The sequence below is a fragment of the Apteryx mantelli genome, chromosome 32 (genome assembly GCF_036417845.1).
Source record: "Apteryx mantelli isolate bAptMan1 chromosome 32, bAptMan1.hap1, whole genome shotgun sequence".
Taxonomy (NCBI): domain Eukaryota; kingdom Metazoa; phylum Chordata; class Aves; order Apterygiformes; family Apterygidae; genus Apteryx; species Apteryx mantelli.
Window position 1 is genome coordinate 945755 of NC_090009.1, and position 26399 is coordinate 972153.

The window sequence follows — 26399 nt, forward strand, 5'->3', positions numbered from 1 at the left end:
GGGTGGGTCCCGACCCTCTGTCCCATGGCCCAGCTCCAGGCCCCACATCCCGACCCTCTGCCCCATGACCTACATCCATGCCTCATGTCCCGACCCTCTACCCCATGGCCCAGCTCGATGCCTCATGGCACAGCTCCAGGCCCCACGTCCTGACCCCGTGCGCCATGGCCCAGCTCTATGCCCCACATCCCAACCCTCTGCTCCATGACCAGCTCTGCGCTCCATGGCCCAGCCCCCCCGCACCCACATCCAGACCCTCTGACCCATGGACCAGCTCCATGCCACATGTCCCATCCCTCTGCCACATGGCACAGCTCAGGGCCCCACATCCCAACCCTCTGCCCCATGGCACAGATCTGGGACCCATGTCCCAACCCTCTGCCCCATGGTGCACCACTGTGCCCCACATCACAGAATTACAGAATGGTTGAGGTTGGAAGGGACCTTGGGAGATCATCGAGTCCAACCCCACCTGCTCAAGCAGGGTTACCTAGAGCACATTGTACAGGATCACGTCCAGGCAGCTTTTGAATACCTGCAGGCAAGGAGACTCCACAGCCTCTCTGGGCAACCTCTTCCAGTGCTCTGTCACCCTCACAGGGAAGAACTTTTTCCTCACATTCACATGCGACTGCTGTGTTTCACTTTGTGCCCGTTGCCTCGCATCCTGTCGCTGGGCACCACTGAAAAGAGTCTGCCTCCAGCCTCTTGACACCCTCCCTTCACATAGTTGTATACATTGAGAAGATGCCCCCTCAGTCTTCTCTTCTCCACGATCAACAGGCCCAGCTCTCGCAGCCTTTCCTCAGAGGAGAGATGCTCCAGTCCCCTAATCATCTTTGTAGCCCTTTGCTGGACTTGCTCCAGTCGTGCCATGTCTCTCTTGTGCTGGGGAGCCCAGAAGTGGACACAGCACTGCAGCTGTGGCCTCAGCAGGCCTTGAGGAGAGAAGGAGCATCCCCTCCCTCCGCCTGCTGGCAACACTCTTCCTCATGCACCCCAGCATCCCATTGGCCGCCTTGGCCACAAGGGCACATTGCTGCCTCATGCTTAACTTGGTGTCCACCAGCACTCCCATGTCCTTCTCCGCACAGCTGCTTTCCAGCAGCTCAGGGGGCCTGCTTGTGCCCGTGGCTCCGCGGGGCTGTCAAAGGGGAGCAGGGTGCTCAGCAGGGACCCGCCGTGCTCGGTGTCCACGGGGGACTGAAGCATGTGGGGGCTGGGGTGGGGGACAGAACAGAGAGCTGGTGCTGCGAGAAGGGGACAGGCTGTGTGTGGCGGTGCCCAGGCTGGCTCAGGGATGGGGAAGGAGAAGGAGCCGGGGTGGAGGGTCACAGGGGTCCCCATTGCCCTCCCAGTGCCTGACCCCGGCGGGGCTGGTGGAGAGCAGGGCCCTGGGCCCTGTGCCCCCCCCAGCCCGGAGGTGTTGGTGGTGCCAGTGCCTGCTGCAGTGCCCCTCACCGGGACCCCCACGATCCCAAGGTGGCATCCACCCCACCCGCCAGAGCCGTCACGGACCCAGGCATCCTGCCCCCTCCACCCAACACTTGCTGCCTCCCCCACACTCCCCAGTCCCCGCGGTGCCAGGACAATGTGCTGAGCATGGCATGGAGCAAATGACCCAGCAGCGGGTCAGATGCTGTGGGGCTGGCTGCAAGCGCCTTTACTGCTGCTTGTAAAACCTGCTTAGCCCGGGCGGCAGGATCACTCCTACCTGCAGGGGGACAAGTGGGCTGGGCAAGGGGGGTCCTGGCAGAGTGGAGTTGGGCTGACGGCTGGAAATGGGAGGCACCAGGCTGGACATGGGGCAGGACATGGCACTCCTAGCCTGCACATGGGGCCTGGGACTGGGCCATGGGGCAGAGGGTTGGGACGTGGGGTATGGAGTTAGGTCATGTGGCAGAGGGTTGGGACGTGGGGCACCGAGTTGGATCATGGGGCAGAGGGTTGGGACGTTGGGACAGGAGCTGGGCCATGGGGAAGAGGGTCAGGACGTGGAGCCTGGAGCTGGGCCATGGGGCAGAGGGTTGGGACATGGGGCACGGAGCTGGGCCGTGGGGCAGAGGGTTGGGACCTGTGGCAGCAGGTTGGGATGTGGGGCCCAGAGCTGGGACGTGACCGGGAGGGCTGGCTGGGGGCGCAGGGGGTCCGGCCATGGGGCCATGAGGGCGCCTGGGCCCTGCCCGTTCACAAGGGGCCGTGCGCGTTGGGACGCTGTTCATCTTCATGGCCTTGATGATGAGGACAGTGCCCACGATGATGCCCACAATGCCCACGGCCAGGCCCAGGGCGCACACCAGGGTCTTGGTGCTCTCGGACACGGGGCCTCTGGGGAGACACAGAGAAGGGCTTAGTGCAGCCCCCTGACCCACTCTGGCAGTCAGTCAGGCCCCAGCACCTGGGGCTGGACTGGGGTTGCCTGTCCATAGAGAAAGCCCCAGGGTGGCCCGCTGCCCACCCAGGGACACCCAGCAGCCCTGTTTGGGGCTCTGCCTGCAGCCCTTGTGCTGCAGAGTGGGGCCGGGCCCAGGGCGCGGGAGCGGCTGCCCTGGCAGGGCCCTGCCGGGGAAGGCACTGGCCGTGCTGCGGCCGGGTTGTTCCCGATGGCTCCCTGAGAGTGGTTGGACCTCTGCATCAAGATCTCCATGTTCTGTTTGTCAACAGCTATGTTCTGCAGAGCTCCCTGGGCCTCGAAGCTGGCAAAGTCGCCAAACTCAGGCAGGCGCCAGACAGTCTCCATCTAACCCTCTCTTCCTCAGCTTCCCTAGGAGGATGTTATGGGAGACAGTGTCAAAAGCCTTGCTGAAGTCAAGGCAGACAACAGCCACTGCTCTCCCCTCATCTCCCCAGACACTCATTCCATCCCAGAAGGCTATCAGCTTGCTTAAGCAGGATTTCCCCTTCCCCTTGGCGAAGCCATGCTGACTACTGCTCATCACCTTCTTTTCCTCCACATGCTTGGACTTGGCCTCCAGGATGAGCTGCTGCATCAGCTTTGCAGGGATGGAGGTGAGGCTGACTGGCCTGTAGTTTCCCGGGTGCTCCTTCTTGCCCTATTGGAAGAGTGGGGTGACATTGGCTTTCTTCCAGGCTTCAGGCACCTCTCCTCTTCTCCAGGACCTTTCCAAGAGGATGCAGAGTGGCCTAGCAATAACATCTGCCAGCTGCCTCAGCACTCATGGGTGCATTCCATGAATACCATGTCCCAGCCTTCTGCCTGATGGCCAAGCTCCATGCCCCATGGCTGTGCTCCGGGCCCGACGTCCCAACCCTCTGCCCAATGGCCCATCTCTGTGTCCCATATCACAGAATGGCCAGCAGGGCCAGCAGGACACCCTGTCCCCATCCTCCAGCCATGGCCTCTCCTGGCATCGGGCAGCGAGAGCAGGAGCAGGCGAGGGGCAGGTGTCAATCCCGGGACGGGAGCCCCATGCTGGGGACCCCATGGTGTGGGGATGGGGCCCCCCCGCCACGGTGCTCCGCCAATAGGAGGGAGCCCCCGTGCTGACTCACCTGTTCCCAGGCAGAGTGGCAGCACAGAGCGCCCTGCAGAGCAAATAGACTGACAGACGCCCCAGCAGGACCCTGCAGGGGAGCACTGTCCCCCCAGGCCACGGGTCCCCTCGAGAGGGCTCTGGGGGTGGAAGGGCAGGGACAGCCATGAGGCAGGGAGCCCTGCAGTGCTGGCTGGGCCTGACGTCCCTCGCTGGGTCGCTGCAGGAGCCTTGCTCCGGTGCCGGGACAAGTGTCATTGGGAGCCCTGCGGGGCCCAGCTCTGCCTGGTGATGGGTGATGCTGCCCAACCCTGACGCTCACTGGCCCTCGCTGGGGAATCCCCCAGCCCCCACGCTGGGCAGGGTCCAGGCTGATACCCCGAGGCGGCAGAGCTGGGCTCGCTCGGGGTCCCGGCACCTCTCCAGGCTCCTCTGGAAGCAGCCATAGGGACTGGCCGCATGTGGGGGCCGGGAGGTGCTGGGCTGGGGCGGTGCTGGCGGTGCTGGTGGTGCTGGGAGTGCATGGGGCTCATGGCAAGGAGACGACAGGTGAGCCGAGCTCCCCGGTGGGGGGGATGGCGTCGGGGGTCAGATGGCACAGACTCCCCATGGAGGTGCTGGGGTTCGGGAGAGCCCCCTGGTGCCCCCGTGTCTGCCGTCATCCGTGCTTGGCAGCATGGGGTCAGGGGGCTGCAGGTGTCTCTGTGGGGCGAGACACGGTCAGTTTGGGGTGGCTCCAAGGCATCCCTGTGCCCTCCCCAGCCTTGAGGAGCTGTGCTCTGCCCCCCCCCCCACCCTGCGTGGGGGCTGAGGGTGCCTGGGGAGGGGGATGAGCTGGGGCACCGTGACCTTCCTCTCTCTGCACAACAGGGTATTTCCTGGAGATGGATAAATTTGAGTGTCAGTACCTCAATGGCACCGAGCGGGTGAGGTTTGTGCATAGGAACATCTACAACGGGCAGCTGATGCTGCACTTTGACAACGATGTGGGGGTCTATGTGGCTGACAGCCCCCTGGGTGAGCCAGATGCTGAGTACTGGAACAGCCAGCCAGACCTCATTGAGCAGAGACGGGCTGCGGCGGACACAGTGTGCCGGCACAACTATGGGGTGGTGACCCCTTTCACCGTGGAGAGGAGAGGTGAGTGCACGGGAGAGCCCTGGGTCTGGCGGGGCTGGGACACCCCCACACCCTCCACACCACAGGCAGCCAAGGGGGGGGGCACAGGGGGCGTCCCCGGAGGATGGCGACAAGCCAGGCCGCTGGGATCGTGGGAGGGGAGTGTCCATGCCTAGCCGTGCCTGCAGCAGGGGCCTGGGCGAGGTCCCTGCACACTTCCACGAGGACATGAGCCCCTTGCGCCCTCCCTGGACACATCCTGAGTGGGGACCAGAGCGCCCAGCCCTGAGCCGGGATGAGTCCCGGGAGTAGCAGTGCCAGGTGGCCCCTCACGCTCTCCCAGCTAACTCCAGCTCTCTCGCTCTCCCGCAGTTCAGCCCAAGGTGCTGGTGTCCCCCATGCAGTCGGGGTCCCTGCCCCAAACGGACAGGCTGCTCTGCTACGTGACGGGCTTTTACCCGCCGGAGATCGAGGTCAAGTGGTTCAAGAACGGGCGGGAGGAGACGGAGCGCGTGGTGGCCACGGACGTGATCCAGAACGGCGACTGGACCTACCAGGTGCTGGTGATGCTGGAAAGCATGCCACAGAGCGGGGACACCTACACCTGCCAGGTGGAGCACGCCAGCCTGCAGCAGCCGCTCACCCAGCACTGGGGTAAGGCCCGGTGCCCTCCTCCTGCAGCCGTGCAGCTGTGCAGCCGTGCAGCCGTGTGCGGGCAGGGAGCGGGTGCCCTCCCCCTCACCCTCTGCTCTGCTCCCTGCAGGGGCCCAGTCGGACACCGCCAGGAGCAAGATGCTGACGGGGGTGGGGGGCCTGGTGCTGGGGCTCATCTTCCTGGCGCTGGGGCTGGTCCTCTACCTGCGCAATAAGAAAGGTGAGCGGCCGGGGTGTGGGGCGTCGGGGCGCGGGGCTGGGGGTTGAGTAGCCCTGCTGGCCGCGGGGCCAGGGCTGCGGTCCTGCCCCCGGCCGCGGCCCCTGCTGCGCCGCTGACGTTGTTTCTCTGTGTTTCAGGTCGCGCTGTTGCCCAGCCCGCAGGTAAGGTCCATCTCCTGAAACCCTGTTGGCCCGCACCCTGCGTGGGCCGGTGGCAGCCTGCTGCGAGGGGGGCTGCGCGTTCAGGGCCGGAGAGAGCGGATCCCTCCCGCGGAGTCCTGGGGCCGCCCTTGCTGCCCGTCCCACTGCTCATCTCTCCCATCTCTCTCCCCACAGGGCTCCTGAACTAGCTGCTGCGCATCTGCTTCGGTGCCTTCCTCCCTCCGCTTGCAGCGACTTCCAGCCTCGTCTGTGGCCCGCGCTCACCTGCCTGCGCCCAGCGCTACCGCATCTCGGAGCTGCCCGTGCCCCACGATGAGTGCTGGGGTGTCCCCATCGCAGCCTGGCTTTGCTGTTGCTGCTCCATGGCCCCGGTGGTGCCCAGGGCTCTTGGCTGCTCCAGCTCTTCCTAATAAACTCTCCCAGGACCCTGTGGCTCCAGTTGTTTGTGGCGCAGGCACGAGTCGCCTGCTCGTGCCCGCGGCTCCACGGGGCTGTCAACAGGGAGCTGGGTGCTCAGTGGGGACCCGCCGTTCTCGGTGGCCATGGGGAACCGAAGCACGTGGGGGCTGGGGCAGGGAACAGGACAGAGAGCTGGTGCTGTGAGAAGGGGACAGGCTGTGTGCGGCGGTGTCCAGGCTGGCTCAGGGATGGGGAAGGAGAAGGAGCCGGGGTGGAGGGTCGCAGGGGTCCCCGTTGCCCTCCCGGTGCCTGACCCCAGTGGGGCTGGTGGAGAGCAGGGCCGTGGGTGGGGGCGCCATGTCCGCCCCCCTGCCCAGCAGTGACTGTGGTGCCAGTGCCTGCTGCAGTGCCCTTCACCAGGACCCCCACGATCCCGAGGCGGCATTGGCCCCACCCATCATAACCATCACAGACCCAGGTGCCCTGCCCCCTCCACCTCACGCCTGCTGCCTCCCCCACACCCCCCCGCAGTCCCCGCGATGACAGGACGCCGCACGGAGCACGGCACGGAGCAAACCTCCCAGTTGCAGGTTTCATGGCTCGGGGCTGGCGGCAAGCGCCTTTACTGCTGCTTGGAAAGCTCGCAGAGCCTGGGCGGCAGGATCACTCGTACCTGTGGGGGTGCCAGGGGTCCGGGCAGGGGGGCCCTGGCAGGGTGGAGCTGGGCTGAGGGGCTGGTGATGGGAGGCACCAGGATGGTCCGTTGGGTGGGATGTGGCACTCCTGGTGTGCACATGGAGCCCAGAGCTGGACCATGGGGCAGAGGGTCAGGACATGGAGCAAGGAGTTGGGCTGTAGGGCAGAGGGTTGGGCTGTGGGGCCCGGAGCTGGCACATGACTGGGAGGGCTGGCAGCGGGTGCAGGGGGTCCGGCCACAGGGCCATGAGGGCGCCTGGGCTCTGCCTGCTCACAAGGGGACCTGCACGTTGCGGGCGCTGTTCATCTTCATGGCGTTGATGATGAAGACGGTGCCCACGATGATGCCCACAATGCCCACGGCCAGGCTCAGGGTGCGCACCAGGGTCTTGGTGCTCTCGGACACGGGCAGGAGCACCTGGGGCTCTGTGGGGAAACAAGGGCGGGAGTGAGGGCAGGAGGCTTGAGCACCTTGATGCCTGCAAGGGGGGAAGGACCCAGGCGTCAGGCAGCCCCCAATGATCCATGCGGCAGTCGTAGGAGTCGCCCCAGGTGCGGATGAAGGGCAGGTAGGAGAACTTGCGGAAGGTGTGGTCCTGGCATGGGTAGAAAACAGTCTCGACGATGCCATCCACCACCTCCTGCCCATTCTTCAGCCACTTGATGGTGATCAGGGGTGGCCAGAACTTGTCCACATAGCAGATGAGCATGTTGGGGTCACCCAGCTCCACAGAGTCCTCGGAGAACACTGTCACCTCAGGGACCTCTGGGGGGACAGGGAGAAGGTGTTAGTGCAGCCCCTGACCCACTCTGGTGCTCAGTCATGTCCCAGCGCCTGGGACTGGACTGGGGTTGCCTTCCCATAGAGAAGGCCCCAGGGTGGCCCACTGCCCACCCAGGGAGACCCTGCAGCCCCGTTTGGGCTCTTGGCTGCTCTGGCTCTTCCTAATAAACTCTGCCGGTACCCTGCAGCTCTGGTCGCTTGTCACAGAATCACAGAATCACTGAGGTTGGAAGGGACCTCTGGAGATCATCTAGTCCAACCCCCCTGCTCAAGCAGGGTCACCTAGAGCACATTGCACAGGATTGCATCCAGGCGGCTTTTGAATATCTCCAGAGAAGGAGACTCCACCACCTCTCGGGGCAACCTGTTCCAGTGCTCTGTCACCCTCACAGTGAAAAAGTTTTTCCTCATGTTAAGATGGGGGGCAGGCATGGACCACCCCTCTGAGCTCTGCCATTCAGCCAGTTCTCAGGCCGGTTTTCGGTCATCAGCAAACTTGCTGAGGGTGCACTCTGGGCCTTCATCCAGGTCACTGAGGAAGAAGTTGAACAAGACTGGGCCCAGTCCTGACCCCTGGAGGACACCGCTAGCCACAGCCCTCCAACTAGACTCTGCACCACTGAGCACAACCCTCTGAGCTCTGCCATTCAGCCACTTCTCAAGACACCTCACTGTCCACTCACCTAGCCCTCTCTTCCTCAGCTTCCCTAGGAGGATGTTATGGGAGACAGTGTCAAAAGCCTTGCTGAAGTCAAGGCAGACAACAGCCACTGCTCTCCCCTCATCTCCCCAGACACTCATTCCATCCCAGAAGGCTATCAATCAGCTTCGTTAAGCAGGATTTCCCCTTCCCCTTGGCGAAGCCATGCTGAAGACTCCTGATCACCTTCTTGTCCTTCACATGCTTGGAGATGGCCTCCAGGATGAGCTGCTGCATCACCTTTGCAGGGATGGAGGTGAGGCTGACTGGCCTGTAGTTTCCTGGGTGCTCCTTCTTGCCGTTTTGGAAGAGTGGGGTGACATTGTCTTTCTTCCAGGCTTCAGGCACCTCTCCTCTTCTCCATGACCTTTCAGAGAGGATGCAGAGTGGCCTAGCAATAACATCTGCCAGCTGCCTCAACACTCCTGGCCGCATCCCACGAATCCCACATCCTGACCCTCTGCCTGATGGCCAAGCTCCATGCCCCATGGCCCTGCTCTGGGCCTCACATCCCAACCCTCTGCCCAATGGCCCATCTCTGTGTCCCATGTCACAGAATGGCCAGCAGGGCCAGAGGGACGCCCTGTCCCCGTCCTCCGGCCATGGCCTCTCCTGGCATTGCGCAGCAAGAGCGGGAGCAGGCGAGGGGCAGGTGTCACTGCCAGGGCAGGAGCCCCGTGCTGGGGACCCCATGGCGTGGGGATGGGACCCCCCCACCACGGTGCTCAGCCAATAGGAGGGAGCCCCCGCTCTGACTCGCCTGTTCCCAGGCAGAGTGGCAGCACAGAGCTCCCTGCAGAGCAAATAGACTGGCAGGTGTCCCAGCAGGACCCCGCAGGGGAGCACTGTCCCCCCAGGCCGCGGCTCCCCTCGAGAAGGCTCTGGGGGTGGAAGGGCAGGGGCAGCCGTGGGGCAGGGAGTCTTGCGGAGCTGGCTGGGCCTGGCGCCCCTCTCTGGGTCGCTGCAGGAGCCTTGCTCCAGTACCGGGACAAGTGTCGATGGGAGCCCTGCGGGGCCCAGCTCTGCCTGGTGATGGGTGATGCTGCCCAGCCCCGCCACTCACTGGCCCTCGCCAGGGACTCCCCCAGCCCCGGCACTGGGCAAGGTCCGGGCTGATACTCCGAGGCGGCAGAGCTGGGCTTGCTCGGGGTCCCAGCACCTCTCCAGCCTCCTCTGGGAGCAGCCATGGGGACCGGCCGTGTGGGGGGGGGCAGGAGGTGCTGGGCTGGAACAGCGTTAGCGGCGCTGGCAGTGCTGGGAGCCCGCGGGGCTCATGGCAAGGAGACGACAGGTGAGCCAAGCTCACTGGCGGGGGGGATGTCGTCGGGGTCAGGCGGCACAGACTCCCCGTGGAGGTGCTGGGGTTTGGGAGAGCCCCCTGGTGCCCCCGCGTGCTCGGCAGCCTGGGGTCAGGGGGCTGCAGGTGTCTCCGTGGGGCGAGACTTGGTTGTTTTAGGGTGGCTCCAAGGCGTCCCCATGCCCTCCCCAGCCTTGGGGAGCTGTGCTCTGACCCCCCCCACCCTGCGTGGGGGCTGAGGATGCCTGGGGGGGACGAGCTGGGGCACCGTGACCTGCCTCTTTCTGTGCAACGGGGTATTTCCTGGATATGGATAAGGGCGAGTGTCAGTACCTCAACGGCACCGAGCGGGTGAGGTTTGTGCATAGGAACATCTACAACGGGCAGCTGATGCTGCACTTTGACAGCGACGTGGGGTCTATGTGGCTGACAGCCCCCTGGGTGAACCAGATGCCGAGTACTGGAACAGCCAGCCAGACCTCATTGAGGAGAGACGGGGTGAGGTGGACACACTCTGCCGGCACAACTATGGGGTGGCTCAAGCAGACCATGTGGTTGGCCGGAAAGGTGAGTGCATGGGAGAGCCCTGGGTCTGGCGGGGCTGGGACACCCCCACACCCTCCACACCACAGGCAGAGGAGGGGGCAGTGGGGGGGCACAGCAGGTTCCCCAGAGGATGGCAACAAACCAGGCCCCCAGGATCGTGTGAGGGGAGTGTCTGTGCCCAGCTGTGCCCGCAGCAGGGGCCCGGGTAAGGTCCCTGCGCCCTTCCATGAGGACACGAGCCCCTCATACCCCCCTGGCCCCATCCTGCCTGGGGACCACAGCGCCCCAGCAGTCCCTTGCACTCTCCCAGCTAACTCCAGCTCTCTCGCTCTCCCGCAGTTCAGCCCAAGGTGCTGGTGTCCCCCATGCAGTCGGGGTCCCTGCCCAAACGGACAGGCTGCTCTGCTACGTGACGGGCTTTTACCCGCCAGAGATCGAGGTCAAGTGGTTCAAGAATGGGCGGGAGGAGATGGAGTGCGTGGTGGCCACGGACGTGATCCAGAACGGCGACTGGACCTACCAGGTGCTGGTGATGCTGGAAAGCATGCCGCAGAGCGGGGACACCTACACCTGCCAGGTGGAGCACGCCAGCCTGCAGCAGCCGCTCACCCAGCACTGGGGTAAGGCCCGGCGCCCTCCTCCTGCAGCCGTGCAGCTGTGCAGCCGTGCAGCTGTGCGCGGGCGGGGAGCGGGTGCCCTCCCCCTCACCCTCTGCTCTGCTCCCTGCAGGGGCCCAGTCGGACACCGCCAGGAGCAAGATGCTGACGGGGGTGGGGGGCCTGGTGCTGGGGCTCATCTTCCTGGCGCTGGGGCTGGTCCTCTACCTGCGCAATAAGAAAGGTGAGTGGCTGGGGTGTGGGGCTGGGGGTTGAGGAGCCCTGCTGGCCGCGGGGCCGGGGCTGCGGTCCTGCCCCCGGCCACAGCCCCTGCTGCGCCGCTGACGTCATTTCTCTGCGTTTCAGGGCGCGCCGTTGCCCAGCCCGCAGGTAAGGTCCATCTCCCGCACCCCTGTTGGCCTGCGCCCTGCGTGGGCCAGTGGCAGCCTGCTGCGAGGGGGGCTGCGCGTTCAGGGCCGGAGAGAGCGGATCCTGCCTGCGGAGTCCTGGGGCCGCCCCGGCTGCCCGTCCCGCTGCTCATCTCTCCCACCTCTCTCCCCGCAGGGCTCCTGAACTAGCTGCTGCGCATCTGCTTCGGTGCCGTCCTCCTTCTGCTTGCAGCGACTTCCAGCCTCTTCTGTGGCCCGCGCTCGCCTGTCTGTGCCTGGTGCTACCGCATCTCGGAGCTGCCCGTGCCCCTCGATGAGTGCTGGGGTGGCCCCGTCGCAGCCCGGCTTTGCTGTTGCTGCTCCGTGGCCCTGTGGTGCCCAGGGCCCTGCAGTGTGGCCACGGAGAGGCTCTTGGCTGCTCCGGCTCTTCCTAATAAACTCTCCTGGGACCCTGCGGCTCTGGTCACTTGTGGCGTAGGCATGGGTTGCTCACTTGTTCCCACAGCTGTGCGGGGCTGTCAACGGGGAGCTGGGTGCTCAGTGGGGACCTGCCATGCTCGGCAGCCACAGGGGACCGAAGCATGTGGGGGCCAGGGCAGGGAACAGGACAGAGAGCTGGTGCCGCAAGAAGGGGACAGGCTGCGTGTGGCGGTGTCCAGGCTGGCTCAGGGATGGGGAAGGAGAAGTGGCCGGGGTGAAGGGTTGCAGGGGTCCCCGTTGCCCTTCCAGTGCCTGACCCCAGCGGGGCTGGAGGAGAGCAGGGCCCTGGGTGGCGTACCCTGTCTGCCCCCCCCCCCCGGCGGTGACTGTGGTGCCAGTGCCTGCTGCAGTGCCCCTCACCAGGACCCCTGCGATCCCAAGGTGGCATCCACCCCACCCGCCAGAGCCGTCACGGACCCAGGCATCCTGCCCCCTCCACCCAACGCCTGCTGCCTCACCCACACCCCCCTCCAGTCCCTGCGGTGCCGGGACAACGTGCTGAGCACAGCGCAGAGCAAACAACCCAGTGGCAGGTTGGACGGCGCGGGGCTGGCTGCAAGCGCCTTTACTGCCGCTTGGAAACCCTGCAGAGCCCAGGCAGCAGGATCACTCCTACCTGTGGGGGGACCAGTGGGCTGGGCAAGGGGAGCCCTGGCAGGGTGGAGTTGGGGAGTGGGGCTGAGGGCTGGGGATGGGAGGCACCAGGCTGTGCCATGGGGCAGGACACGGCACTCCTAGCCTGCACATGGGGCCTGGGACTGGGCCATGGGGCAGAGGGTTGGGACATGTGGCACAGAGCTGGGCCATGGGGCAGAGGGTCGTGACATGGGTCCTGGAGCTGGTCCATGGGGCAGAGGGTTAAGACCCGGAGCTGGGATGTGACTGGGAGGGCTGGCTGGGGGTGCAGAGGATCCGGCCACAGGGCCATGAGGGCACCTCGGCCCTGCCCGCTCACAAGGGGCCCTGCACTTTGCGGGCGCTGTTCATCTTCATGGCCTTGATGATGAGGACGGTGCCCACGATGATGCCCACGATGCCCATGGCCAGGCCCAGGGCGCACACCAGGGTCTTGGTGCTCTCGGACACAGGCAGGGGCACCTGGGGCTCTGTGGGGAAATAAGGGCGGGAGTGAGGGCAGGAGGCTTGAGCCCCTTGATGCCTGCAAGGGGGGAAGGACCCAGGCGTCAGGCAGTCCCCAATGATCCATGCGGCAGTCATAGGAGTTGCCCCAGGTGCGGATGAAGGGCAGGTAGGAGAACTTGTGGAAAGTGTGGTCCTGGCACAGGTAGAAAACGGTCTCGACGACACCGTCCACCACCTCCTGCCCGTTCTTCAGCCACTTGATGGTGATCATGGGTGGCCAGAACTTGTCCACGTAGCAGATGAGCATGTTGGGGTCCACCAGCTGCACAGGGTCCTCGGAGAACACTGTCACCTCAGGGGCCTCTGGGGAGACGTGGAGAAGGGCTTAGTGCAGCCCCTGCCCCACTCTGGTGCTCAGTCAGGCCCCAGCGCCTGTGGCTGGACTGGGGTTGCCTTCCCATAGAGAAGGCCCCAGGGTGGCCCACTGCCCACCCAGGGAGACCCTGCAGCCCCGTTTGGGCTCTTGGCTGCTCCGGCTCTTCCTAATAAACTCTGCTGGTACCCTGTGGCTCTGGTCGTTTGTGGGGCAGGCATGGACCACCCCTCTGAGCTCTGAGCTCTGCCATTCAGCCACTTCTCAGGCCAGTTTTCGATCAGCAGCAAACTTGCTGAGGGTGCCCTCTGTGCCTTCATCCAGGTCACTGAGGAAGAAGTTGAACAAGACTGGGCCCAGTCCTGACCCCTGGAGGACACCGCTAGCTACAGGCCTCCAACTAGACTCTGTGCCGCTTAGCACAACCCTCGGAGCTCTGCCATTCAGCCACTTCTCAAGCCACCTCACTGTCCACTCATCTAACCCACTCTTCCTCAGCTTCCCTAGGAGGATGTTATGGGAGACAGTGTCAAAAGCCTTGCTGAAGTCAAGGCAGACAACAGCCACTGCTCTGCCCTCATCTCTCCAGACACTCATTCCATCCCAGAAGGCTATCAATCAGCTTCGTTAAGCAGGATTTCCCCTTCCCCTTGGCGAAGCCATGCTGACTACTGCTCATCACCTTCTTTTCCTCCACATGCTTGGACATGGCCTCCAGGATGAGCTGCTGCATCACCTTTGCAGGGATGGAGGTGAGGCTGACTGGCCTGTAGTTTCCCACGTGCTCCTTCTCGCCCTTTTGGAAGAGTGGGGGGACACTGGCTTTCTTCCAGGCATCAGGCACCTCTCCTCTTCTCCATGACCTTTCAAAGAGGATGCAGAGTGGCATAGCAATGACATTTGCCAGCTGCCTCAGCCCTCGTGGCTGCATTCCATGAATCCCACGTCCCAACCTTCTGCCTGATGGCCAAGCTCCATGCCCCATGGCCCTGCTCTGGGCCTGACGTCCCAACCCTCTGCCCAATGGCCCATCTCTGTGTCCCATGTCAGAGAATGGCCAGCAGGGCCAGAGGGACGCCCTGTCCCCGTCCTCCGGCCATGGCCTCTCCTGGCACTGGGCAGCGAGAGTGGGAGGAGGCGAGGGGCAGGTGTCACTGCCAGGGCAGGAGCCCCGTGCTGGGGACCCCATGGTGTGGGGACGGGGCCCCCCCACCACGGTGCTCAGCCAATAGGAGGGAGCCCCCACACTGACTCACCTGTTCCCAGGCAGAGTGGCGGCACAGAGCGCTCTGCAGAGCAAATAGACTGACAGACGACCCAGCAGGACCCCGCAGGGGAGCACTGTCCCCCCAGGCCGCGGGTCCCCTCGAGAGGGCTCTGGGGGTGGAAGGGCAGGGACAGCCGTGGGGCAGGGAGCCCTGCAGTGCTGGCTGGGCCTGGCGTCCCTCACTGGGTCAGTCCGGGAGCCTTGCTCCGGCGCAGGCACAAGTGTCGATGGGAGCCGTGCAGGGCCCAGCTCTGCCTGGTGATGGGTGATGCTGCCCAGCCCCGACACTCACTGGCCCTCGCCGGGGAACTCCCCCAGGCCTGGCGCTGGGCAGGATCCGGGCTGATACCCCGAGGCGGCAGAGCTGGGCTTGCTCGGGGTCCCGGCACCTCTCCAGCCTCCTCTGGGAGCAGCCATGGGGACCGGCCATGTGCGGGGGTCTGGGAGGTGCTGGGCTGGGGCGGCGCTGGTGGTGCTGGTGGTGCTGGGAGCCCGCGGAGCTCATGGCAAGGAGACGACAGGTGAGCCGAGCTCCCTGGCAGGGGGATGGGGTTGGGGGTCAGATGGCACAGACTCCCCGTGGAGGTGCTGGGGTTCGGGAGAGCCCCCTGGTGCCCCCGTGTCTGTCGTCATCCGTGCTCAGCAGCCTGGGGGCAGGGGGCTGCAGGTGTCTCTGTGGGGCGAGACACGTTTGGTTTGGTGTGGCTCTGAGGTGTCCCTGTGCCCTCCCCAACCTTGGGGAGCTGCGCTCGGCCCCCTCCACCCTGTGTGGGGGCTGAGGGTGCCTGGGGAGGGGGACGACCTGGGGCACCGTGACCTTCCTCTCTCTGCACAACAGGGTATTTCCTGAGGATGTTTAAGGCCGAGTGCCAGTTCCTCAATGGCACCGAGCAGGTGAGGTTTGTGGCTAGGAGCATCTACAACCGGCAGCAGTTGGTGCACTTCGACAGTGACGTGGGGTTCTACGTGGCCGACATCCCCCTGGGTGAGCCAACTGCCAAGTACTGGAACAGCCAGACAGACCTCATTGAGCAGAGACGGGCTGAGGTGGACACGTACTGCCGGCACAACTATGGGGTGTTCTCCCCTTTCACCGTGGAGAGGAGAGGTGAGTGTACGGGAGAGCCCTGGGTCTGGTGGGGCTGGGACACCCCCACACCCTCCACGCCGCAGGCATCCGAGGGGGGAGGGGCACAGCGGGTTCCCCAAAGGATGGCAACAAGCCAGGCTGCCGGGATCGTGGGAGGGGAGTGTCCGTGCCTAGCTGTGCCTGCAACAGGGGCCCAGGCGAGGTCCCTGCACACTTCCACGAGGAAATGAGCCCCTTGCACCCTCCCTGGTCACATCCTGCGTGGGGACCACAGCGCCCAGCCCTGGGCCGGGATGAGTCCTGGGAGCAGCAGTGCCAGGTGGCCCCTCGCGCTCTCCCAGCTAACTCCAGCTCTCTCGCTCTCCCACAGTTCAGCCCAAGGTGCTGGTGTCCCCCATGCAGTCGGGGTCCCTGCCCCAAACGGACAGGCTGCTCTGCTACGTGACGGGCTTTTACCCAGCGGAGATTGAGGTCAAGTGGTTCAAGAACAGGCGGGAGGAGACGGAGCGCGTGGTGGCCACGGACGTGATCCAGAACGGCGACTGGACCTACCAGGTGCTGGTGATGCTGGAAAGCATGCCGCAGAGCGGGGACACCTACACCTGCCAGGTGGAGCACGCCAGCCTGCAGCAGCCGCTCACCCAGCACTGGGGTAAGGCCTGGCGCCCTCCTCCTGCAGCCGTGCAGCCGCGCAGCCGTGCAGCTGTGCGCGGGCGGGGAGCGGGTGCCCTCCCCCTCACCCTCTGCTCTGCTCCCTGCAGGGGCCCAGTCGGACACCGCCAGGAGCAAGATGCTGACGGGGGTGGGGGGCCTGGTGCTGGGGCTCATCTTCCTGGTGCTGGGGCTGGTCCTCTACCTGCGCAATAAGAAAGGTGAGCGGCCGGGGTGTGGGGCGTGGGGGCGCGGGGCTGGGGGTTGAGGAGCCCTGCTGGCTGCGGGGCCGGGGCTGCGGTCCTGCCCCCGGCCATGGCCCCTGCTGCACCACTGACGTCGTTTCTCTGCGTTTCAGGGCGCGCCGTTGCCCAGCCCGCAGGTAAGGTCCATCTCCCGCACCCCTGTTGGCCTGCGCCCTGCGTGGGCCGGTGGCAGCCTGCTGCGAGGGGGCTGCGCGTCCAGGGCCGGAGAGAGCGGATCCCGCCCGCGGAGTCCTGGGGCCGCCCCGGCTGCCCATCCCGCTGCTCATCTCTCCCACCTCTCTCCCCGCAGGGCTCCTGAACTAGCTGCTGCGCATCTGCTTCGCTGCCGTCCTCCCTCCGCTTGCAGCGACTTCCAGCCTCTTCTGTGGCCCGCACTTGCCTGTCTGCGCCTGGTGCTACCGCATCTCGGACCTGCCCGTGCCCCTCGATGAGTGCTGGGGTGGCCCCGTCGCAGCCCGGCTTTGCTGTTGCTGCTCCGTGGCCCTGTGGTGCCCAGGGCCCTGCAGTGTGGCCACGGAGAGGCTCTTGGCTGCTCCGGCTCTTCCTAATAAACTCTCCTGGGACCCTGCGGCTCTGGTCACTTGTGGCGTAGGCATGGGTTGCTCACTTGTTCCCACGGCTCTGCGGGGCTGTCAACGGGGAGCTGGGTGCTCAGTGGGGACCTGCCATGCTCGGTGGCCACAGGGGACCGAAGCATGTGGGGGCCAGGGCAGGGAACAGGACAGAGAGCTGGTGCCGCAAGAAGGGGACAGGCTGCGTGTGGTGGTGTCCAGGCTGGCTGAGGGATGGGGAAGGAGAAGTGGCCGGGGTGAAGGGTTGCAGGGGTCCCCGTTGCCCTTCCAGTGCCTGACCCCAGCGGGGCTGGAGGAGAGCAGGGCCCTGGGTGGCGTACCCTGTCTGCCCCCCCCCCCCCGGCGGTGACTGTGGTGCCAGTGCCTGCTGCAGTGCCCCTCACCAGGACCCCTGCGATCCCAAGGTGGCATCCACCCCACCCACCAGAGCCGTCACGGACCCAGGCATCCTGCCCCCTCCACCCAACGCCTGCTGCCTCACCCACACCCCCCCAGTCCCTGCGGTGCCAGGACAACGTGCTGAGCACGGCGCAGAGCAAACAACCCAGCGGCAGGTTGGACAGCGTGGGGCTGGCTGCAAGCGCCTTTACTGCCGCTTGGAAACCCTGCAGAGCCTGGGCGGCAGGATCACTCCTACCTGCAGGGGGACCAGGGGGCTGGGCAAGGGGGGCCCTGGCAGGGTGGAGTTGGGGAGTGGGGCTGAGGGCTGGGGATGGGAGGCACCAGGCTGTGCCATGGGGCAGGACATGGCACTCCTAGCCTGCACATGGGGCCTGGGACTGGGCCATGGGGCAGAGGGTCGTGACATGGGGCCTGGAGCTGGTCCATGGGGCAGAGGGTTGAGATCCGGAGCTGGGATGTGACTGGGAGGGCTGGCTGGTGGTGCAGAGGATCCGGCCACAGGGCCATGAGGGCACCTCGGCCCTGCCCACTCACAAGGGGCCCTGCACTTTGCGGGCGCTCTTCATCTTCATGGCCTTGATGATCAAGACGGTGCCCACGATGATGTCCACGATGTCCATGGCCAGGCCCAGGGCACACACCAGGGTCTCGGTGCTCTCGGACACGGGCAGGGGCACCTGGGGCTCTGTGGGCAGACGAAGGGGGAGTGAGGGCAGGACCCTGAGACCCTCGCTGCCTGCAAGATGAGGGGACCCAGGCGTCCGGGCCCCAGCACAGCCCCCACACCCACCCCAGTGCTTCAGGAGGGCCTTGGACAGCCCCCAATGCTCCACGCGGCAGTCGTAGTAGTCGCCCCAGGTGGGGATGAAGGGCAGGTAGGAGAACTTGCAGAAGGTGTGGTCCTGGCACAGGTAGAAAATGGTCTCGACGACGCCATCCACCACCTCCTGCCCATTCTTCAGCCACTTGATGGTGATCATGGGTGGCCAGAACTTGTCCACGTAGCAGATGAGCATGTTGGGGTCACCCAGCTCCACAGGGTCCACAGAGAACACTGTCACCTCAGGGACCTCTGGGGAGACACGGAGAAGGGGTTAGTGCAGCCCCTGACCCACTCTGGCGCTCAGTCGGGCCCCATAGCCTGAGGCTGGACCGGGGTTGCCTTCCCATAGAGAAGGCCCCAGGGTGGCCCACTGCCCACCCAGGGAGACTCTGCAGCCCCGTTTGGGCTCTTGGCTGCTCCGGCTCTTCCTAATAAACTCTGCCGGTACCCTGCAGCTCTGGTCGCTTGTGGGGCAGGCATGGACCACCCCTCTGAGCTTTGCCATTCAGCCACTTCTCAAGCCAGTTTTCGATCAGCAGCAAACTTGCTGAGGGTGCCCTCTGTGCCTTCATCCAGGTCATTGAGGAAGAAGTTGAACAAGACTGGGCCCAGTCCTGACCCCTGGAGGACACCGCTAGCTACAGCCCTCCAACTAGACTCTGTGCCACTGAGCACAACCCTTGGAGCTCTGCCATTCAGCCAGGTCTCAAGCCACCTCACTGGCCACTCATCTAGCCCTCTCTTCCTCAGCTTCCCTAGGAGGATGTTGTGGGAGACAGTGTCAAAAGCCTTGCTGAAGTCAAGGCAGACAACAGCCACTGCTCTCCCCTCATCTCCCCAGACACTCATTCCATCCCAGAAGGCTATCAGCTTCGTTAAGCAGGATTTCCCCTTCCCCTTGGGGAAGCCGTGCTGACTACTGCTCATCACCTTCTTTTCCTCCACATGCTTGGACATGGCCTCCAGGATGAGCTGCTGCATCACCTTTGCAGGGATGGAGGTGAGGCTGACTGGCCTGTAGTTTCCTGTGTGCTTCTTCTTGCCCTTTTGGAAGAGTGGGGGGACATTGGCTTTCTTCCAGGCTTCAGGCACCTCTCCTCTTCTCCAGGACCTTTCAGAGAGGATGGAGAGTGGCTTAGCAATAACATCTGCCAGCTGCCTCAGCACTCGTGGGTGCATCCCATGAATCCCACATCCCATCACTCTGCCCCAATGCCCTGTTCTGTGCCCTACATCCTGACCCTCTTCCCCATGGCCCAGCTCAGGGCCCCTCGTCCTGACCCTCTGCCCTATAGCCCAGCTCCATGCCCCGATTCTCTGCCCCATGGCCCAGCTCCATGACCCAGATTCGAATCGCTGCCCCATGGCCCAGTTCTGTGCCCCATGTCCCAACCCTCTGCCCCACATCCCAACTCCGGGCCCCACATCCCAAGCCTCTGCCCTATGGCCCAGCTTTGGGCCCCATGTCACATCCTTCTGCCCCATGGTTCAGCCCAGGGCCCCGTGTGCACACCAGGAGTGCCACATCCTGCCCCATGGACCAGCCTGGTGCCTCCCATCCTCAGCCCTCAGCCCCACAGCACAACTCCACCCTGCCAGGCCCTCCCCTGCCCGGACCCCTGGCACCCCCACGGGTACGAGTGATCCTGCCGCCCGGGCTCTGTGGGCTTTCCAAGCGGCAGTAAAGGCACTTGCAGCCAGCCCCATGCCGTTTAACCTGTTGCTGGGTTGTTTGCTCCGTGCCATGCTCAGCGCGGCATCCTGGGACCGCAGGGACTGGGGGAGGTGTGGGGAAAGCAGCAGGCGCGGGGTGGAGGTGGCTGGAGGGAGCAGGACCACACCTTCCGCAAGTTCTCCTACCTGCCCTTCATCCCCACCTGGGGCGACTCCTACGACTGCCGCATGGAGCATTGGGGGCTGCCCAAGGCCCTCCTGAAGCACTGGGGTGAGTGCAGGGGCTGTGCTGGTGCCCGGACACCTGGGTTTTTCCCTGCTCTCAGGTGTCGAGGGTCTCAGGGTGCTGTCCTCACTCCTGCCCTCGTCTTCCTGCAGAGCCACAGGTGCCCCTGCCCATGTCCGAGAGCACCGAGACCCTGGTGTGCACCCTGGGCCTGGCCGTGGGCATCGTGGGCATCATCGTGGGCACCATCCTCATCATCAAGGCCATGAAGATGAACAGCGCCCCCAGTTCGCGGGGCCCCTTGTGAGCGGGCAGAGCCCAGGCACGCTCAAGGCCCCGTGGCCGGAGCCCCTGCACCCGCAGCCAGCCCTCCCAGTCACGTGCCAGCTCCGGGCCCCATGTCCTGACCTTCTACCCCATTGCCTAGCTCTGGGCCCCATGTCCCAACTCCCTGCCCCATGGACCAGCTCCAGGACCCACATCACAGAATCACGGAATCACAGAATGGTTTAGGTTGGAAGGCACCTTGGGAGATCATCGAGTCCAGCCCCCACCTGCTCAAGCATGGTCACCTAGAGCACATTGCACAGGATCGTGTCCAGGCAGCTTTTGAATACCTGCAGGCAAGGAGACTCCACAACCTCTCTGGGAAACCTCTTCCAGGGCTCTGTCACCCTCACAGGGAAGAACTTTTTCCTCACATTCACATACGACTTGCTGTGTTTCACTTTGTGCCCATTGCCTCGTGTCCTGTTGCTGGGCACCACTGAAAAGAGTCTGCCTCCAGCCTCTTGACACCCTCCCATTAACATAGTTGTATACATGGAGAAGATGCCCCCTCAGTCTTCTCTTCTCCACGATCAACAGGCCCAGCTCTCGCAGCCTTTCCTCAGAGGAGAGACGCTCCAGTCCCCTAATCATCTTTGTAGCCCTTTGCTGGACTTGCTCCAGTCGTGCCATGTCTCTCTTGTGCTGGGGAGCCCAGAACTGGACACAGCACTGCAGCTGTGGCCTCAGCAGGGCTGAGGAGACGGGGACGATCCCCTCCCTCCACCTGCTGGCAACACTCTTCCTCATGCAGCCCAGCATCCCATTGGCCACCTTGGCCACAAGGGCACATTGCTGCCTCTTGCTTAACTTGGTGTCCACCAGCACTCACACGTCCTTCTCCGCACAGCTGCTTTCCAGCACCTCAACCCCCAACCTGTCCTGCTGCATGGCCTTATTGCTCCCTAGCTGCAGCAGCCTGCACTTGCCTTTGTTGAACTTCAGGAGGTTCCTCTGCACCCACCTCTCCAGCCTCTCCAGGGCTCTCTGAATGGCAGCACAGCCTTCTGGGGTCTCAGCCACTCCTCCCAGTTTGCGATCAGCAGCAAACTTGCTGAGGGTGCACTCTGTGCCTTCATCCAGGTCATTGATGAAGAAGTTGAACAAGACTGGACCCAGTCCTGACCCCTGGGGGACACCGCTAGCTACAGGCCTCCAACTAGACTCTGTGCCGCTGAGCACAACCCTTGGAGCTCTGCCATTCAGCCAGGTCTCAATCCACCTCACTGTCCACTCATCTAGCCCATCCACAACATCCACTGCTCTGCCCTCATCTCCCCTGCCAGTCATTCCATCCCAGAACGCTATCAGGCTGCTTAAGCAGTAACATTCACCAGCTGCCTCAGCACTCGTGGGTGCATCCCATTGGGGCCCATGGATTTGTGGGTATCAAGTTTGCCTGAATGATCTCTAACCCAATCCTCCTCAACCAAGGGAAAGTCTTCCTTTCTCCAGACTTTCTCTCTTGCCTCCAGGGTCTACGATTCCTGAGGCTTGGCCTCAGCAGTAAACACTGAAGGAAAGAAGGCATTCAGTAACTCTGCCTTCTCTGCATCCTTCGTCACGAGGACACCCACCCCATTCAACAAAGGGCCCACATTCTCTCTAGTCTTCCTTTTCCTACCGATGTCTTTGAAGAAGCCGTTCTTGTTGTCCTTGACATCGCTTGCCACATTTAATTCCAAATGGGCCTTAGCCTTCCTCCTCGCATCCCTGCATCCTCTGACAACATTCCTATATTCCTCCCAAGTGGCCTGGCCCCCTTTCCACATTCTGTATACTTCCTTCTTCTGGTTGAGTTTTACCAGGAGCTCCTTGCTCATCCATGCAGGTCTCCTGCCTCCTTTGCTTCACTTCCTACTCATAGGGATGCTCTGCTCTGGAGCTTGGAGGAAGTGATGTTTGAATATTAACCATATCTCTTGGACCCCCCTTCCTTTTAGGGCCCTAACCCATGGCATTCCTCCAAGTAGGTCCCTGAAGAGGCCAAACTTTGCTCTCCTGAAGTCCAGGGTTGCCATCCTACTTCTTGCCCTGCCTCTTCCTCACAGATTCCTGAACTCCACCATCTCATGGTCACTGCAGCCAAGGCAGCCCCCAACCTTCACATCTTCAACCACTCCTTCTTTCTTTGTTACTACGAGGTCCAGCAGAACACCTCTCCTTGTTGGCTCCACCACCACCTGTGTCAGAAAGTGATCATCAGTGCTCTGCAGGAACCTCCTGCACTGTTTGTGCCTAGCTGTGTTGTCTCTCCAGCAGATATCAGGGTGCTTGAAGGCCCCCACGAGAACCAGGGCCTCTGACTGTGAGGCTACTTCCAGTTGTCTGTAGAAGGCCTCATCGACTTCCTCTTCCTGATCAGGTGGCCTGTAGTAAACACCCACAACACGGTCACCCATGCTACCCTCCCCTTGAATCCTTACCCAGAAGCTCTCCACTCGCTCTTCATCCACCCCTAGGCACAGCTCCATACATTCCAGTTGCTCTCTCACATCAAGAGCAACTCCAGCATCTCGCTTTCCTGGCCTTTCTTTCCTAAAAAGCATGTAGCCATCCATGACAGCACTCCAGTCATGAGAGCTATCCCTCCCACCATGTCTCTGTAATGGCAATGAGATCATGGCCCTGCGACCGCACACACATCTCTAGTTCTTCCTCTTTATTCCCCATGCTGCGTGCATTGGTGTACAGGCATTTCAGAGAGGTGATCGAGCACGCAGGTTTCCCAGGAGGGATACAAGAGAATCCTCCATAGCCATGTCCCACGTGCACTTCCCTGGCTGCATGCACCTGCTGGAGGCACCCCGACTTGAACCGTGTTTTGCCAACTCCCCTGTCACTGTAACTCTCCCCTTCCCCCATCTTTCCTAGTTTAAAGCCCTCCTTACCAGCTTGGCCAACCTGTTGCCAAAGACACACGTGCCCCGCTCAGTCAGGTGGATCCCATCTCTCCCCAGCAGTTGTCGATCTTCAAACAGGGGCCCATGGTCCCTGGTAAAAACCAAAACCCTGTTGCCAACACCAGCGGCGCAGCCAGTTGTTAACTTGGGAAGTCCGTCTCCTCCTCCTCTCATCCATCCCCCTCACTGGCAGGATCGAGGAGAAGATGACCTGGGCTCCCAGACCCTTGACCACCAGCCCCAGAGCTCTGAAATCCTCTCTGAAGGTCTCCAGTTTGCCCTTGGTGTCATTAGTGCCCACATGGAAGAGCAGCAGAGGGTAACTGATGAGTGGACAAGCCTTGGCAGGCTATGACTGTCTTTCCATGGCATCTCTCTCACGAGCCCCCGGCAGGCCCCAAAGCTCTCTAGACATGAGGTCAGGTCAGCAGATAGATGCCTCCATCCCCTGCAGCAGGGAGTCCCCCACAACAATCACCCGCCGCTTCTTCCGGGCATTCCGGCAGGGCACAGGGTGTGTTGTCCCAGGTACTTCCCTTGCAGCCATGCCCATCTCCTCCTCATCCTGGAGGGCACTAAACCTGTTCTTCAGCTGCAAGTCTTCGGGAGGAGTAGGAGCCTTTCTCCTCCTACGAGCAGTGACCAGCTTCCAGCCGCCTTCTACAGTGTTATGTACTGTTTCACACGGCACAGAGCCCTCCGACAACTCCACTGCTGTGGGGGCTTGAGACTCCTGGAGCTGTACAGTCTCCGAGAATACCCTGTCTATCTCCTTCTCATCCTCTCGGATGCCACGCAGCCTATTGACCTCCGCCCGTAACTCCCTTACCTGATGACACAACTCATCAACAGCAGCACACCTCCTGCAGGAGAGCTGACTGCCAGCCCAGGCCTCCCGGAGAGGCCCCAAGTACTCCCTGCAGCCTGAGACCTGGAGAGCTGCATCTGCTGTCAGAGGGTCAGTCTGGGTCCCAGCCACTGACACAGCCAACACAGCCACTCCAACAGCCACTGGGGAACGTGCTCTGCGGCATGTCACGACCATAGTTGAAGCGTACACCGGAGGGATCAGAAACAAAGGTGCCTCCTTGCACCCTGCTGTGCAAACAGCTACATCTGTTAGCTGTGCTCTAGGCCTGGCTCTTATATAGGCCTCTCCCTAGCACTGCCTCCCAGGCTGCTTGACCCACCCGAATCAAGGGCCACCCGGATCACAAGCACTAACTGACTGGCTGGGGAGATGAGGGCAGAGCAGTGGCTGTTGTCTGCCTTGACTTCAGCAAGGCTTTTGACACTGTCTCCCATAACATCCTCCTAGGGAAGCTGAGGAAGAGTTGGTTACATGAGTGGACAGTGAGGTGGCTTGAGACCTGGCTGAATGGCAGAGCTCAGAGGGGTGGTCCATGCCTGCCCCACAAGCGACCAGAGCCACAGGGTACCAGCAGAGTTTATTAGGAAGAGCTGGAGCAGCCAAGAGCCCAAACGGGGCTGCAGGGTCTCCCTGGGTGGGCAGTGGGCCACCCTGGGGCCTTCTCTATGGGAAGGCAACCCCAGTCCAGCCTCAGGCTATGGGGCCCGACTGACCACCAGAGTGGGGCAGGGGCTGCACTAACCTCTTCTCCATGTCTCCCTAGAGGCCCCTGAGGTGACAGTGTTCTCCGAGGACCCTGTGGAGCTGGGCGACCCCAACATGCTCATCTGCTACGTGGACAGGTTCTGGCCGCCCCTGATCACCATCAAGTGGCTGAAGAATGGGCAGGAGGTGGTGGACGGTGTCGTCGAGACTGTTTTCTACCCGCGCCAGGACCACACCTTCTGCAAGTTCTCCTACCTGCCCTTCATCTCTACCCGGGATGACTTTTACGACTGCTGCATGGATCATTGGGGGCTGTCCAAGGCCCTCCTGAAGCCCTGGGGTGAGTGTGGGGGCTGTGCTGGGGCCCAGACGCATGGGTCCTTTCCCGCTTGCAGGCGGCGAAGGGCTCAGGGTCCTGCCCTCACTCCTGCCCTCGTCTCCCCGCAGAGACCCAGGTGCCCCTGCCCGTGTCCGAGAGCACCGAGACCCTGGTGTGCACCCAGGGCCTGGCCGTGGGCATCATCGTGGGCACCGTCCTCATCATCAAGGCCATGAAGATGAACAACGCCCACAATGCGTGCGGCCCCTTGTGAGCAGGCAGAGCTCAGGCGCCCACATGGCCCCATGGCTGGACCCCCTGCACTCCCAGTCAGGCCTCCCAGTCAGGTCCCAACTCCATGCCCCACGTCCTGACCTTCTACCCCATTGCCTAGCTCTGGGCCCCATGTCCCAACTCTCTGCCCCATGGACCACCTCCAGGACCCACATAACAGAATCACGGAATCACAGAATGGTTGAGGTTGGAAGGCACCTCAGGAGATCATCGAGTCCAGCTGCCCTTCTCAAGCACGGTCACCTACAGCACATTGTACAGGATCGCGTCCAGGCAGCTTTTGAATATCTCCAGGCAAGGAGACTCCACAGCCTCTCCGGGCAACCTCTTCCAGTGCTCTGTCACCCTCACAGGGAAGAAGTTTTGCCTCATATTCACATGCGACTTGCTGTGTTTCGCTTTGTGCCCGTTGCCTCACGTCCTGTCGCTGGGCACCACTGAAAAGAGTCTGGCTACAGCCTCTTGACACCCTCCCTTCACATAGTTCTATTCCTTAATGAGATCCCCCCCTCAGTCTTCTCTTCGCCACACTCAACAGGCCCAGCTCTCGCAGCCTTTCCTCATAGGAGAGATGCTCCAGTCCCCTAATCATCTTTGTAGCCCTTCGCTGGACTTGCTCCAGTCGTGCCATGTCTCCCTTATGCTGGGGAGCCCAGAAGTGGACACAGCACTGCAGCTGTGGCCTCAGCAGGGCTGAGGAGAGGGGGAGCATCCCCTCCCTCCACCTGCTGGCAACACTCTTCCTCATGCAGCCCAGCATCCCATTGGCCGCTTTGGCCACAAGGGCACATTGCTGCCTCATGCTTAACTTGGTGTCCACCAGCACTCCCACGTCCTTCTCCGCACAGCTGCTTTCCAGCACCTCAACCCCCAACCCCAACCTGTCCTGCTGCATGGCCTTATTGCTCCCCAGGTGCAGCAGCCTGCACTTGTCTTTGCTGAACTTCAGGAGGTTCCTCTGCGCCCAGCTCTCCAGGGCTCTCTGAATGGCAGCACAGCCCTGTGGGGTCTCAGCCAC

General features: G+C 63.0%; 7 protein-coding genes and 1 pseudogene across 7 annotated transcripts; 5 read left to right on the forward strand and 3 right to left on the reverse strand.

The window, feature by feature from the left end:
- Window positions 1–1663: 1663 nt before the first annotated feature.
- On the reverse strand, window positions 1664–8662 carry LOC136994701 (HLA class II histocompatibility antigen, DR alpha chain-like). Its single transcript, XM_067313649.1, has 4 exons — window positions 8468–8662; window positions 7215–7507; window positions 2184–2349; window positions 1664–1714 (listed from the first exon to the last, which is right to left on the reverse strand). Exons 1-4 carry the CDS (start codon window positions 8660–8662, stop codon window positions 1664–1666), a joined length of 705 nt encoding a protein of 234 aa, XP_067169750.1.
- LOC136994681 (class II histocompatibility antigen, B-L beta chain-like) lies at window positions 3356–7195 on the forward strand. The gene is made up of 8 exons (XM_067313610.1): window positions 3356–3447; window positions 3937–4043; window positions 4365–4634; window positions 4986–5267; window positions 5377–5502; window positions 5625–5648; window positions 5880–6019; window positions 7022–7195. Exons 1-8 carry the CDS (start codon window positions 3356–3358, stop codon window positions 7193–7195), a joined length of 1215 nt encoding a protein of 404 aa, XP_067169711.1.
- A 750-nt stretch (window positions 8663–9412) lies between the features above and the next one.
- On the forward strand, window positions 9413–11488 carry LOC136994732 (class II histocompatibility antigen, B-L beta chain-like; annotated as a pseudogene).
- A 998-nt stretch (window positions 11489–12486) lies between these two features.
- On the reverse strand, window positions 12487–13922 carry LOC136994702 (HLA class II histocompatibility antigen, DR alpha chain-like). The gene is made up of 3 exons (XM_067313651.1): window positions 13728–13922; window positions 12685–12979; window positions 12487–12641 (listed from the first exon to the last, which is right to left on the reverse strand). Exons 1-3 carry the CDS (start codon window positions 13920–13922, stop codon window positions 12487–12489), a joined length of 645 nt encoding a protein of 214 aa, XP_067169752.1.
- Window positions 13923–14589: 667 nt separating this feature from the next.
- Window positions 14590–16645, forward strand: LOC136994733 (class II histocompatibility antigen, B-L beta chain-like). Its single transcript, XM_067313833.1, has 6 exons — window positions 14590–14779; window positions 15097–15366; window positions 15719–16000; window positions 16110–16220; window positions 16358–16381; window positions 16555–16645. Exons 1-6 carry the CDS (start codon window positions 14674–14676, stop codon window positions 16566–16568), a joined length of 807 nt encoding a protein of 268 aa, XP_067169934.1. The 5' UTR covers window positions 14590–14673; the 3' UTR covers window positions 16569–16645.
- A 1124-nt stretch (window positions 16646–17769) lies between these two features.
- On the reverse strand, window positions 17770–18643 carry LOC136994703 (HLA class II histocompatibility antigen, DQ alpha 1 chain-like). The gene is made up of 3 exons (XM_067313652.1): window positions 18511–18643; window positions 18030–18311; window positions 17770–17924 (listed from the first exon to the last, which is right to left on the reverse strand). Exons 1-3 carry the CDS (start codon window positions 18641–18643, stop codon window positions 17770–17772), a joined length of 570 nt encoding a protein of 189 aa, XP_067169753.1.
- A 954-nt stretch (window positions 18644–19597) lies between these two features.
- LOC136994704 (HLA class II histocompatibility antigen, DR alpha chain-like) lies at window positions 19598–20269 on the forward strand. Its single transcript, XM_067313653.1, has 3 exons — window positions 19598–19696; window positions 19815–20007; window positions 20115–20269. The coding sequence occupies exons 1-3, from the start codon at window positions 19598–19600 to the stop codon at window positions 20267–20269; spliced, it is 447 nt and encodes a 148-aa protein (XP_067169754.1).
- Window positions 20270–24810: 4541 nt separating this feature from the next.
- On the forward strand, window positions 24811–25361 carry LOC136994752 (HLA class II histocompatibility antigen, DR alpha chain-like; the record flags this gene model as incomplete). Its single annotated transcript, XM_067313885.1, has 2 exons — window positions 24811–25108; window positions 25216–25361. Coding segments are annotated over 2 exons (444 nt in total), but the record flags the coding sequence as incomplete, so codon positions are not given.
- Window positions 25362–26399: the final 1038 nt, after the last annotated feature.